Here is a 13,377-nt window from a genome sequence, read left to right as displayed (position 1 = left end):
CTAGTGATGGAGCCTAATATGATATTGGCTGTTTTTATTGCAACATTTAAAAATATTATCTAAGCCTGGGCTGGTCGGGTTTCAGTTTATTTATAGTGTCTATAATGTACGTACATTATATAGGACTTTATGGTTCTTCGAATTCCACTGCTTTATTTAGAGTCCGACCACAATCGCTGTGTGTACATGATGCACTATAAAGGTTTTTGTGGATGTCAGTTGTATCATCATATCTTTTCGGTTATACTTTTCTTCACCAGACTCTTTCAGGCCTTCGATCCACGTTCATTTTCTCAACTCTTTATATGCTTTTTTAAAGCTTCTTTTTATTTCTAGAAACTTTTCAGTTCAACCTCTGTGTTTCTTGTAGTCAGCTTTTATGTATTAATTGATAATTTGTATAGAGCCTCCAGTTCGTTTTTCATGGATCGAGTTTTGTTTTTGGTTTTCTGAAGTTCGTTTCTTCTACATATAAGTTTTTTATACGCTCCGGTCCGGGCTACTGCGGTCTTTTTTTTGTATGGATGGACTTATGTACGTCAAGCAGGCTTTTTGTGATAGAACTTATCATTTTATCATAGTATATTTGCACTGTTTTATTCAATTTAAAGTCAGATAGAGAAAAATAGTTTTCAGATTTTTCCGGTATATTTTTATTTTCTCTTCATCATTTAGTATGCTTCTAGGGTTATTCATATAATTTCGTCTACTTTTTATTGGTTTTGAGAGTGAGAATTGAGGTCTGAGTGGCCTCTGGTCTGATTTAAAGTTAATACTATGTATCTATATTTTGAAATAGTTCATTACTTCATTTATATTACTTTTATAAAACATAATATTAACATGACATAAACTGAACTGAACATGGATGGGTACTGACAATAGAGAAATAAGAAAAACCCAGTAAGGTTTTTTAACCTAAGTTTTTATTCATATTGTTACGAAGACGGGTCGACTGCAATGTTTCTAGATTTTTCCACTAGTTAGAGAACTTTTCAGCAGGCTGTAATATGATTTCTGACCGTTTCAGGAGAGGGTCAATCACATATTAGAAAATAATGTAACCCTAGTTTTCAGGAAGCTGAAACCTTTTTTCAGTCAGTTTCAGAACATGTGTAGTCGAGTGGTGCAGTTTTCAGGAGACCCGGTTTCAGGCGTTTTCAGGCCTAGGTGCCTAACCCTTTGATGAAGGAATATTCTAGACCAAACTTTCTAGGTGTGAGACAAGGACGAAATGATACGAGAGAGAGAGAGAGAGAGAGAGAAGATCAGAACTTTCTCGAAACTAGACTGAGCACTCTAGAACGCCGTACGACAAGGACGGAGCAACGTGCGAAAGAGACAAAAAGTGCGGACGTTCTAGAATTGTGCAATCGCTACTCAGTAGCAAGCCCGCCTAGAAAGTTCTCGAATATTGTTTAGAAGTATTCCCAGGGATATATAAGCGAGCCGAAAAGCGACTAGTTTGGAATGCGATAACAAGAGAGAAACACCGAAGCGATAAAGTGCGAATAAAGTGAATACAAGTGATAAAGTACTGTGTGAAGTGTGCATAAGTGAAGTAATTAGTGACTGTGTTTTTGTGTGTTATAAGTGCATTTCTGCAATTAATTTGTGCTCATAAATTCCTCATTGATTTTTCAAGAAATAAACCCTTGAATAAATCCACGGCATTTTCTATCCGATCCCCTAGCCCGTAACAATATCTATAAGTAATATTTTTACTCCTAACCCAAACAGATATTGTCTAACCATTATAAAATCCTAAGTGGTTTGATTTTGTGTATAAGTATGCTTTTATGTAAATTGATTGTTGGAGGTAGCAAAAAATGTTTCCAAAATATAAATTCGACGCGGGAGCAGCCACCATCTGCGATTCATCGTTTTTAAATTTAAATTTAAACTTAAAATATAATGAGACTTATATTTCTGACAATATTACTCTTCCATTTAACATTTAGTAAAATCATAAATATATATTTATATGTATTATTGATGATTGACAATTATAATTATATATTGTATTCTCATAATGTATGTAATGTACTAATTGAATATATTTATGTACAGGTATCAAAACCAGCGGCAGCTTTTGGGTTCGAGCAGGCGTCACGTGAATACACCTTACAACAATTCGGAGAAATGGCTGATCAATTCAAATCGGATTACTTTAATATGCCTGTACATGTGAGTGTCAAGACTTCATAGTACTAAATTTTAAAAAGACAGTCTATTTTCTAATTTGTATCTCAAGTAATACTCTTGTGTGCTGTCAAATATGTAATAACTAGCAAAAATGGTTTGACAAGTCATGAATTGTCAAAAATATTGAAGTTTGTTTACTGACATACATAGAGAAATAATCCCTTTTATGGTAAACTAAATTACCTATCCTTTATGTCTGTCAAATTGCTTTATAATATTTACATTTTTAATTAATTAATGTGACTTTAGTTTTCATGCAGACATAATTTATAATTAATTTCGTATATAAAATGCGCCATCTATGTTCAGTAATTGGAAATTTGACATTGACAGATGACACGTGTTTTATAATGTACTTTATTGAAAAACATAATACTTCTTTCAAAAATAGATGGTGCCAACTTCAACAGTGGAGAGAGAATTTTGGCGAGTTGTCTCTTCCATAGACGAGGATGTCACAGTTGAATATGGAGCAGATCTGCACTCTATGGATCATGGATCAGGTAAATAATAAAAAAAACATTTTTTTAATGTATTTGTTAAATTGAGAATTTTTTCAGAAGACCAATGTCCAACCCAAAAAACAAATTTAAATTGCAATTCTATTTAATCAGACTAATAAAAATAATATCAATTTTTTACAGGTTTCCCAACAAAGTCAAGCGCACACCTATATCCTGGTGAACAACAATATGCTGAGTCGAGTTGGAATTTGAACAATTTGCCCGTTTTAGAGGGTTCAGTGTTGGGACATATTAATGCTGATATATCAGGCATGAAGGTAATAATTTAACGTTAATTTTAATTAAACTGTAGGGAATGGGCATATCTGTAAGTGTCTTTGAGTTAGTTTAGGTCTTCAGTATAGATAGTTATATCGAAACCCCAGATCCATGATGATTGCAATGTTTGGAAGTTTTCATGTCTAGTTATTACAAAGGTTTTGTTTATTTTATTTCTTTAGGCAATTTCTAATCAACTATAATTTGTTTGTATATGTAAATTTGTACTTTTTAGGTTCCATGGCTATATGTTGGTATGTGCTTTGCTACATTCTGTTGGCACAATGAAGATCACTGGAGTTATTCAATCAATTACCTACATTGGGGTGAAGCGAAGACATGGTATGTGACAACAATTTTGATCAACATTTTTAAGGACTAGTACTGAGACTTAGTTTAATACTTGGAATTTAGTAGATTACAGTTTAAGTTTCATCAAAATCAGTTTAGTAGTTTTTGAGATGGTTATTTCTAAAGGGCCTATTTTACCTAATGTAAATAATGTTTGTAGTCACTTAAAGTGAAAGTTTTTCTAAATTTCTTTGATGTATTCGTTTCTGTAAATTAAATTAATAAATTGTTTCCCGTCCTCAGGTATGGAGTACCATCCTCCAAGGCGGAACAGTTCGAGGCAGCAATGAAGGCCGAAGCGCCAGAGCTGTTCCAACTGCAGCCTGACTTGCTGCATCAGCTCGTTACCATCATGAACCCCAATGTACTCATGAAGGCTGGCGTGCCTGTTTATAGGTAAGGATTTGTTTCGAGGCACACTTACAAGACAATAAGAAAATATACTAGAGACAAAAGAATAATTATATGTATATATAACTGAGCTTAAGATGTTCTAGTCCAACATTTTAAAACAAATACTTCTGACAGGGTTTTGAATTTTCAAACAAAGGTATTTTTAATTTAAAAAAATTATATTATTTTTATTTTAATAAATTATATTATATATTCTTAAATAGCTTATAAATTTGCACTGTGTACGTAAAATGTTTTTTCGAATGAATAAATATTGTGCGGGTAGTGTTCTCGGTCAATGGCATAAGGTCACTGACCTCTCCACACGCGCGTCACTATTTCCGTAGCTGCATCTTTCACAAATAAAAATAATCATTTATTTATTTATTTTATATTGTATTTGTAAAATATTTATTGAAGAATTGTTTATTTCTATAGGACGGATCAGCACGCGGGCGAGTTCGTCATAACCTTCCCTCGCGCTTACCACGCCGGCTTCAACCAAGGATACAACTTCGCTGAAGCGGTTAACTTTACACCAGCTGATTGGGTGAGTAACATGTTGTATTATTATAGTTTTTCATTTTTTTGTCCATCCCATTATATGTAAGACTATAAAGACATAAAAATTAACTGTAATTTTTGCATTAATGAATTATTTGATATGATTTTTAATGTTCAAACCTAATAATTAAATATTTCTTTATGTTGAAGTATTCGAAATATTATACGATAGCAGTGTTGGCCTAGGGGCTTCAGCGTGTGACTTTCACCCCTGAGGTCGTAGATTCGAATCCCGGCTGTGCACCAATGTATTTTCTTTCTATGTCCGTATTTAATATTAGCTCGAACGCTGATGGAAAACATCGTGAGGAAACCGGCTTGCCTTAGACCTAAAAAGTCGACGGCGTGCGTCAGGCACAGAAGGCTGATCAACTACTTGCCTATTAGTTTAACAAATGATCATGAAACATATACATAAATCTGAGGCCCAGACCTAAAAAGGTTGTAGCGCCATTGATTTATTTTATTCGAAATATTAAATGTGTTAAAATTTTGTTTAAAAAAATAACAATTTGCCTTTTAGATTTACATCTTTCGAAAGTTATGTGTAGATAATTCACATGGCGTAAATCCAGAGGCCTCGGGTTCTATTCCTGGCGAATTATTGTTTCTGATTAAAAGAATGATGTCATCATTAACCAATGGAGATTATATATTGACATTATATTTATTTTAGCTAAAAATGGGCCGCGAATGTATCGGCCACTATTCGACGCTACGCCGTTATTGTGTATTCTCGCATGACGAATTAGTATGCAAAATGGCGTTAGAGGCAGATTCACTTAGTGTCACTGTTGCGTTAGCGGCCTATAGAGATATGAGGACCATGCTTCATGATGAGAGGAAACTGAGGAAGGCACTCTTGGACTGGGTAAGTTTATAGGAATACTCTTTTTCAGACACTGACTTATTTTGCGTATGTCCTATTAAATCAAATCAATTCAAGTAACCTAACAAAGTTAACATATACAGATGTTTACAGTAATATATGTTTAAATATAAAATTCAGGGCGTTACCGAAGCGGAAAGAGAAGCGTTCGAACTCCTCCCAGACGATGAGCGGCAGTGCCACCTCTGCAAGACGACGTGCTTCCTCTCGTGCGTCACGTGCACGTGTACGCAAAACGTTGCGTGCTTGAGACATTTCCATCAGTTGTGCGATTGTTCACCGGCTGTGCATAAACTTAGGTAAGAATCTAATCATTTTACATTTCAAAGATATATAAATCTATATATCTTTCAGCTAGTAATAATAATCCAGCAATCCTTTGCGAAAAAAATCTATGATTCGAATGTACGACCTCAGAGGCAAAATCGTACGCTTAATTATCATAATTGTATTGTAACGTTAACAGTAATTTATAATATAATATGCAATCAAAACCGAAAGAGAAATTAAAACAACACTGCTATTCTATTTAACATAATTACTATGATATACATACATAAATCACACAATAATATGTTTGTGAAACGCTTATATGTGGCAGAATGTATAGTAGTATACCACATAAAGCGTTTTTGTATTATTTGTATCTGTGAGACTGACTTTTCAAAGTGATAACTTCTAATGGGAGGGTATGCCGCTTCGTTACGTAACGCGTTACGGCGCCAGTCTGTCTAGCTTCCCCTACTCACGCATACGGGAGAGGTAAGCAGGCTGTCGGTTACCCGCAGCGCTAGCCGTATTTCGGACAAACGTTTTTCCTTCTCTCTACTCAGTAATATAAAATATGTTCAATAAAAGTTATTATGAATAAATAACGTTTCTTTATATTATCATATTAATATATATAACATTTAAGTAGCTTTTCTTCAGTTAAAAAATTTCAATATTAAATAGATAATCTTAGATTAGTTTAAGATAACACTTCTGTCGGGCGTCCCGAGACGTGCACATTATTTTAAAATATATACATCCATCGATATGGACATCGTCATTGGCGGGTTTGGTGGGTCTTCATGTGGGTAAGCACAAAAAACACGAATAATTATCGTACAGTATTAAATTTAGCTTGATTTCTTCTAACAGTTTAGCTTAAATTATAACAAGCAGCGGGTTCAGGGCACTTATCTCACTTTTAATCACAATGTACTAGATCCAACGCGATCTAACTAACTGAATCCTCAATCAGTAATGCCCCTGAACACACTGTCTAAAGTCGAGATGGTGCCCCACTTTTGCGAGAGGCATTTGCTCTGCTCGCATTGGTCGTAACATTGTTCGTACTTTTATTCGTTAAGTAATGATTCCAACACTTAAATAATAACAAAACAAATCGAATTAAAATAAACAGTAATGTAATTGAAGGAATCCCAATTATTAATTAAAAGCAACGTTCAATAGACTAGATCCGAGCATTACCTGACATATGTACATATATATATATCGTAATCGTGCGGTATTGAAAAAGCAGTATTCATTCTAAAAATTATTCTAAGTTTCTCCTGAACAATGTAAGAATTGTTGTGAATTAATAAAATCTTTTTCCTGCAGATATCGTTACACGTTAGATGAGTTGCCTACCATGTTGGAGAAGTTGAAACGCAAGTCGGAGCAGTTCCGTGAGTGGGCGGAGGCTGTACAAAACGCGTTAGACCCCGACACGCCCAAGACTTGCGACCTTGATGGCCTGAGGGCGCACTTGAAGAGGGCACATGATCTGAAAGTAAATATTAATGTCGCTGATTATTTTTCCCAAGACAAATCTTTACCCAGTTGTAATATTTTATTAGAAACTTAACTAACTTAATATACATAGAATGTTATCAGTTATTAACGTTTTTATTTAGTACCTACTGTTAGGTTAGGTTTTAGTATATGTCAAAAACGAATTGGATTTTACATTCTTTAAATTTTCCTGTAATTTAGTTTATAATATGTATGTAATGATATGAATATTGATTCATATTTGGTACAGTGAAAAAATTATCTTCTTTTGTGTATTTTTATTTCTCAGTTTATTGTAAAATTTGTAATAGAAAATGTCACTTTGACGAATTAAAAGCATTTCGCATTCTACATTAACAAAACATTTATCCTTCCCTTCATTTGGACGCTTTAAACTGGAGTTTATAAGTAATTATTGTTAGTTTTTAACTAATTCATAATTCTTTATACAGATACACAAAACTGAACTAGTCCGAGCACTCGAAACGGCAATAGAAGATGCCGAAAAGTGCGCTTCTGTGATACAACAACTTGATTTAAATAAGATGAGGACACGTACGCGTCACCACGACCCCAAATATAAGCTGACGATACACGAGTTGACGTTATTTGCTGCAGAAATCGATGGATTGGCTTGTGTTTTGCCTGAAGGTATGTAGTATACGCGCGTACGAAAACGTATACGTACGTTTTCGTTAATGTATTATTATCCTTTTCAATCTACTCAGCTCGTGGTGCCAAGAAGTTCAATAGCCTCGACATTCAGGTATTGATGGTGACTTTTTTTAGTGGGGTCCAGCAATCAAGCTATTTTTTTGTTACTGTGGTGATGTCTTTTACAAGAAGGTCCCGATGGAAGTCCACATTAAACTTGATACATAGGGCTGTCAAACCTGACGCGTTAAATGTTTGTTTTATTTTTATTTAAATAACCTTTTTATAGGATCGGCTGTCAAAGAAGTGTTACGTCAAACAGAAGAGTTCGAAGACCGCGCCACTGAATTACTGAATATGGATTTGGATGAATGCGATTCTTCTTCCGTGAGAGAACTTGAGGATGTAAGTATAGAAAATTTATAATAAATTGTGAAAATTATTTATCTTTTATAATTTATTCTACTGATTAATAATAGCCGTTTTGTTAAGGAGCTCGACAAATGCATATATATACAGTCCAAATCTGTTATAACCACATCGAAAGGACTACTTATAATTGGTCGTCAAAAACCGATAGTCGTAACAGCCGATGACGTTGTTATTAAGTAATACAATAGAATTCAGCCGGGACTGTATATGACTTTTATAATTCTTGTATTTCTAATTATTTTGTATTGCATCGGAATTCATGAGATTAGTCTTTAGTTTATTTTAGATTAAGGTTTTTTTTTTTAAATAATATTTGGCACTTTACCTATTATATATATTTCCTAACTAAAAAATGGGACCGGGGCCCGTTATGTATTATCATGTTTGTATGTATCATGTTATATTTTTTTTGTATAAATGTAACGTAAATAAAATAAAATACGTTAACGTTGTTTGCTCTCGAAGTACAGAGCCGAACTTGCGTTACAGCTCGTTCGTCGTTCGTCGCTCGCACGTTTGTACGTCAACTTTTTTGTGTTTTTATGGCATCTCGATAAAAAAAAGATCTGTTGTCTATTGTTTCGATTCATTTAAATGCGCACCGAATTAGGATATTGTTTATGGTGGCATTATAATTTTTTTTCGGTTTCATATGTATAGCAAATGACGTAATTGTCACAAAGACGAGAAGATATATTAGATACAAAATTGATTCAAATGATTTTTTTGCTTTATTACTCTCTATAACAGTTCAAATATCCAATTAATATTAAATTAACTTTAGGTGGTGGAACTCGGCACCCATCTGTGTATAGTGCTGCCCCAGCTACCAGCTTTGCAGGCTCGATTGCTCCAAGAGAAATTCATCGTATCATCGAGGGAACATCGCGAGGACTACGCGACACTAACGCCGGAGGTTATCGATAAATTACTCCAAGAAGCGGCTAGTGTCGTGCCGCATTCCAGAGTCGAGATCGAAAAGGCGCGGTTGTATAAGCTTAAATGTAAGTTGTTTTTAAATTTTTTTTTTTTTTTATAAAATAGGGGGCAAACGGGCAGGAGGCTCACCTGATGTTAAGTGATACCGCCGCCCATGGACACTCTCAATGCCAGAGGGCTCGCGAGTGCGTTGCCGGCCTTTTAAGAATTTGTACGCTCTTTTCTTGAAGGACCCTAAGTCGAATTGGTTCAATTGTATTAATTCCGTTATTAATGTGAATTTTCAGATATATCAACTATTTTATACAGTATCGATATTAGTTTACTTCAATTATTAAGTAAATTTCAAAAAATCTTTAATTAATATTACTCTTCATTGGGTAGTTTAATGATTTCATTTGGAACCGATTCAATCTTATTTACGTTAACTACGATTGGTTCACATTCTCCTCCTCATTCTACGCTAACGTGCATTGTTTCCCAACGTGGGGCCCACGCCCCACAGTGGGAAAATTTGATTGTTATGGGGGGACATTCGATTTTTTTTTCAATATAATTATTATAAATGTTAGATTTTCATTATATGTTTTATAATCTACTTACTATGTTTCGTTAAGACTTTCGAAGTAATTTCTTCCTAAAACCTATCATTTCAGTTTCTTAAGTGAGCCATCCATTTTGAGATATTAAAAATTATATGTGTTACATGGGGGAGAGGCATAGGAATTTTAGGAATGCCATGGCACAAAATAGGTCGCGAAACACTGTGTGTGTATGAAAAATTATCACGTGACCAACGCCTATAACCAAATGTCGCTATATATATTTATAAATTGTATTTCCTATTATAGTACAAGTGGAAGAGTGGGAGACTCGAGTAAAAGCAGTACTTTTGGATGTGAATACAACCAAAAGTCACGATATTATGGACGACTCGGAGCGATCGCATACAACAATTACCGAATTGGACGCTTTGTTGGCTGAAGGCGATGATATTGAGGCGGCTTTGCCTTCTCAACACGCTTTGAAAACAGCTGCCGGTCATGCCAAGGACTGGTTGGCCAAGGTAAAATCCATTTAAGTATTATGCAGAGGAGTTTTACGGACCTGCAACTGACTTTCTTTCTGTCCACCCGTATCACCTCAAAGTAAGCAACTTTTAAGGCAGTTTTTGCCAGCACAATGTAGTGGCAGCTACTCACTGAAGGAAGTCCGAGTCATTTATTTAGGACAAGAAAAGTGTAACTTAAAAGACCGGCAAAGCACTTGTGAGCCCTCTGGCAATGTGAGAATGGGTAATAGCATCACTTAACATCAGAGTAGCCCTACCAATTTGCTCTGCGTAATATAAAAAAAATAACATTAAATAGGTCAACGCGTGCTCTTAGCATTAATAATAGAAAACACAACAAATTTTCGTTTCTGTTTTTAGCAATGATACTCCCAAATTCCTAATGGGCATATAGATCCCTGCTAGATGTCGTATTCGAATCATTGACCGCCGCCGAATACCCGAATTGTTTTCGATTGTGTATACATGACATGGCGTTCATGCGTCGGGTTGTCTCTCTCCCTAAAATATGGCTAAGGGGCCGATGGCTGGCCATGCGTCATACTCGTGAACGGGTGCTACTTGTGATGACTAGTCGTACTTAAATTCGTGTATGCGGTGATGTTAGTTATTTTTGACAATGCGTTGTTTCCACGAGAATGTAAGTGCTTGCTCCTATTTCACCGTGCCTCCTGCTGATGTCATGTGGAACATGGTGTTATGGTTGCAGCTCCTTACAAACGATGTGTAATACAAAAAAAACTTGGCGATTAAAAATAGTGGCGGAGAGTTTATTGCCAGTTCTTCTCTTCCGTTATAAGCCCTTGATTTAAGAACTGGCAGTAAATGTAAAATTAGAAGCATTTATTGTATATTTCTTTTTTCTTGACGTTCATAAGTGTACATTGTGTTACATATATGAATAAATGATATCGACTCCCTATTTCTTTCGAACAAAGTGCATTGTTAAGGGTTAAACTGTAATAAAGTTGACTGACTATAATTTCTTAAACAGGTAGAAGAAATGCAGTCAAAAGAATTATACCCATACATGCATAGTGTGGAAGCTTTGGTAAACCGGTCCATGCAAATACCGATATCGTTATTCGAGAAGGACCAATTGGCTGCTGCTCTGCAGTCGGCTAAGGAGTGGAAGAGGGGCACTGCTGAAATGTTTTTGAAAAAGGTAAACAGTTAACCTACAAAACTTTTTCAACAGCTAACGAATTAGTCGGAAGTCCAGCCTTCAATATGATTGATGCAACACAAGGGAACAACATTTGTTTTTTCTATAATTTTAATTTTTTTTTGTCTATTGCGACTCTTTTTGAGATATAGCTATCAAATATTATTTTGTACTAGTCACATTTAAACTTCAAATCAAGCTAGTTTTGAAGATTTTTGATTAATATTCACAACAAGGAAGGCCAATCAAGTCATTCATATAACGAAACTGAAGATTGATATGGTCCCTTTCAAACGTCCTACGGAAAAATAGTTTGATTGATATTCAGTCGGCCTTGTCAGTCGGCGGATGTCACAGACTTGAAATTAGTAATTGTTCCTTAATTTTGATTGACCACGCACGCTGTAAAGCAAGCGAAACGTCGGTAAAATTAAAAAGTATGTAAAATAATTATAATAATACATAGCTCCAATCCGGTGAAAAAGTGTTTTCTTTAGGGCAATCTACTTTGCAAATAATCCACATTTTATTTCGGACAAATTATAAGCAAGATTATTTTTTCAGAATTGGCCGTTCACCCTATTAGAAGCACTCTCACCTCGTACGGAAACGAGTAGCCCTCGGCGACGGGGAAAGGATAAGGCAGAGGATCCACCTCTATTGAAGCACTTTAGTGAAGATGCCACGCCCACTGAGATCGTTGCAGCGTTCAAACAGTCTGAGTTGAGGGAGTTGGCTGCTATCAGAGAGTTGCGGTAAGATGCTGTTCTGACATATCAAATGTAAAGTTTAAAAAGAACTGAATTTAAATTAAGGTAAACTACTGTTTTTCCAAATAAATTTTTATTTGTTTTTACGTAAAGCACATTAAATAAGAAAATGTATTCCAGCCTTTCCATCTAGGGTCCTAGTGGTTGATGTATCCGAAAGATTTTTTCTGATTTGGCAGCGTTCAAGTATCATGTAACGAGATTTTAAAGTTTCCTCTTGTAACTTCGGGTAACAAAAATTGCGTGATACAGCCTTAGGTTGAAAAGGCACTTTGATATATAATGCGAAATGGGGCTTATGTATATTTTTTTTATAGGTCTAAAAATATGCGCAAAGAATACCGGTCATCGGTCACAAGCGGTATGAAGTTTTGCATATGTCAGAAAAGAATATATGGCTCTATGTTAGTATGTGAACTGTGCAAAGATTGGTTTCATGGTAAGTCATTTGTATGATATTATTGTATGAATATTATCTTATAAATTTGCTATTAAAGTAAAGCATATAAACGTATCGTGCCCATTTATATTTTTTTCACTTGTGTACAATATCGGTCGTCTAATGAATAATAATTAAAACATTATTTGCAAGATTATAGTACAATGTAAAGTTCGTATATACTGCCACACATATGTCTTGAAAGGAATTTTACTTAGAAGTTACATTCATTATATTATTTTATCACTACATACAAATAATATTTATTATAATGTTTCACGCAAGTAACATAACAAAAGTCTACGTTTAAAAGCTCTAGTAGTATTTTTATCATTAATTAAAGTAATTATTAGTAACCTTAATTGCCATTATTTATTTGCCTTTATTCATGAATCGGTGTTATTATAATTTTATTAAAAAATATTTTTATTGTTTCACAGTTAACATTTATTCATTAACAAATTCAAATGACATTCACCAATGGCTATAATAATATTAAAATATTCTTCAGTTTGTGTGTTGTTACCGAAATTAAAATGCAATCCTAGTTGTCTGTATTAATCTCACCCGGACACAAGATACAAAATGATCATTAATACAAATCCTAACACACACTATAGTTACCAAGTTTAACGTCTCCAGGCTGAATAGTAGGAATTAACAGCATTAAAAGTTTTTACAAATTTATTGATTATAATTTCATTTACAGAATCATGTGTATCAGCCCGTGATGAAACGGAAGATAGAGAAGAAAGCCCAGAGCAGATAGAGTTGCCGTTCCCGACTCCAGAAGTTTCTCCGAAGTTCCTCTGTCCAGAATGCACCAGAACGAAACGGCCTCGACTACATCGCATCCTTGCGTTATTGGTAAGATCAATCTTTTTGGGTCTAATGGAAGCCGGTTTCCTCACGATGTTTTCCTTCACCGTTTGAGCTAATG

The 13,377-nt window shown here is 34.8% G+C and overlaps 1 protein-coding gene across 1 annotated transcript in view; it reads left to right on the top strand.

Annotated features, from left to right (window-relative positions):
• LOC123710688 (lysine-specific demethylase lid-like) overlaps nt 1–13,377 on the top strand; it is a 31,580-nt gene that overhangs the window by 11,082 nt on the left and 7,121 nt on the right. Inside the window, exons 8-24 of the mRNA XM_045662765.1 lie at nt 2,071–2,187; nt 2,597–2,708; nt 2,850–2,986; nt 3,223–3,329; nt 3,582–3,734; nt 4,170–4,281; nt 4,972–5,166; nt 5,305–5,483; nt 6,793–6,964; nt 7,419–7,617; nt 7,910–8,025; nt 8,837–9,056; nt 9,843–10,057; nt 11,058–11,228; nt 11,793–11,983; nt 12,316–12,437; nt 13,147–13,304. Coding sequence (XP_045518721.1) covers nt 2,071–2,187; nt 2,597–2,708; nt 2,850–2,986; nt 3,223–3,329; nt 3,582–3,734; nt 4,170–4,281; nt 4,972–5,166; nt 5,305–5,483; nt 6,793–6,964; nt 7,419–7,617; nt 7,910–8,025; nt 8,837–9,056; nt 9,843–10,057; nt 11,058–11,228; nt 11,793–11,983; nt 12,316–12,437; nt 13,147–13,304 — 2,676 coding nt within the window. The remainder of the gene's footprint in view (nt 1–2,070; nt 2,188–2,596; nt 2,709–2,849; nt 2,987–3,222; nt 3,330–3,581; nt 3,735–4,169; nt 4,282–4,971; nt 5,167–5,304; nt 5,484–6,792; nt 6,965–7,418; nt 7,618–7,909; nt 8,026–8,836; nt 9,057–9,842; nt 10,058–11,057; nt 11,229–11,792; nt 11,984–12,315; nt 12,438–13,146; nt 13,305–13,377) is intronic.

This window comes from Pieris brassicae, chromosome 6, assembly GCF_905147105.1.
Source record: "Pieris brassicae chromosome 6, ilPieBrab1.1, whole genome shotgun sequence".
Taxonomy (NCBI): domain Eukaryota; kingdom Metazoa; phylum Arthropoda; class Insecta; order Lepidoptera; family Pieridae; genus Pieris; species Pieris brassicae.
Note: the sequence above shows the minus strand (reverse complement) of the source record. Positions and strands in the feature narration are given on the sequence as shown.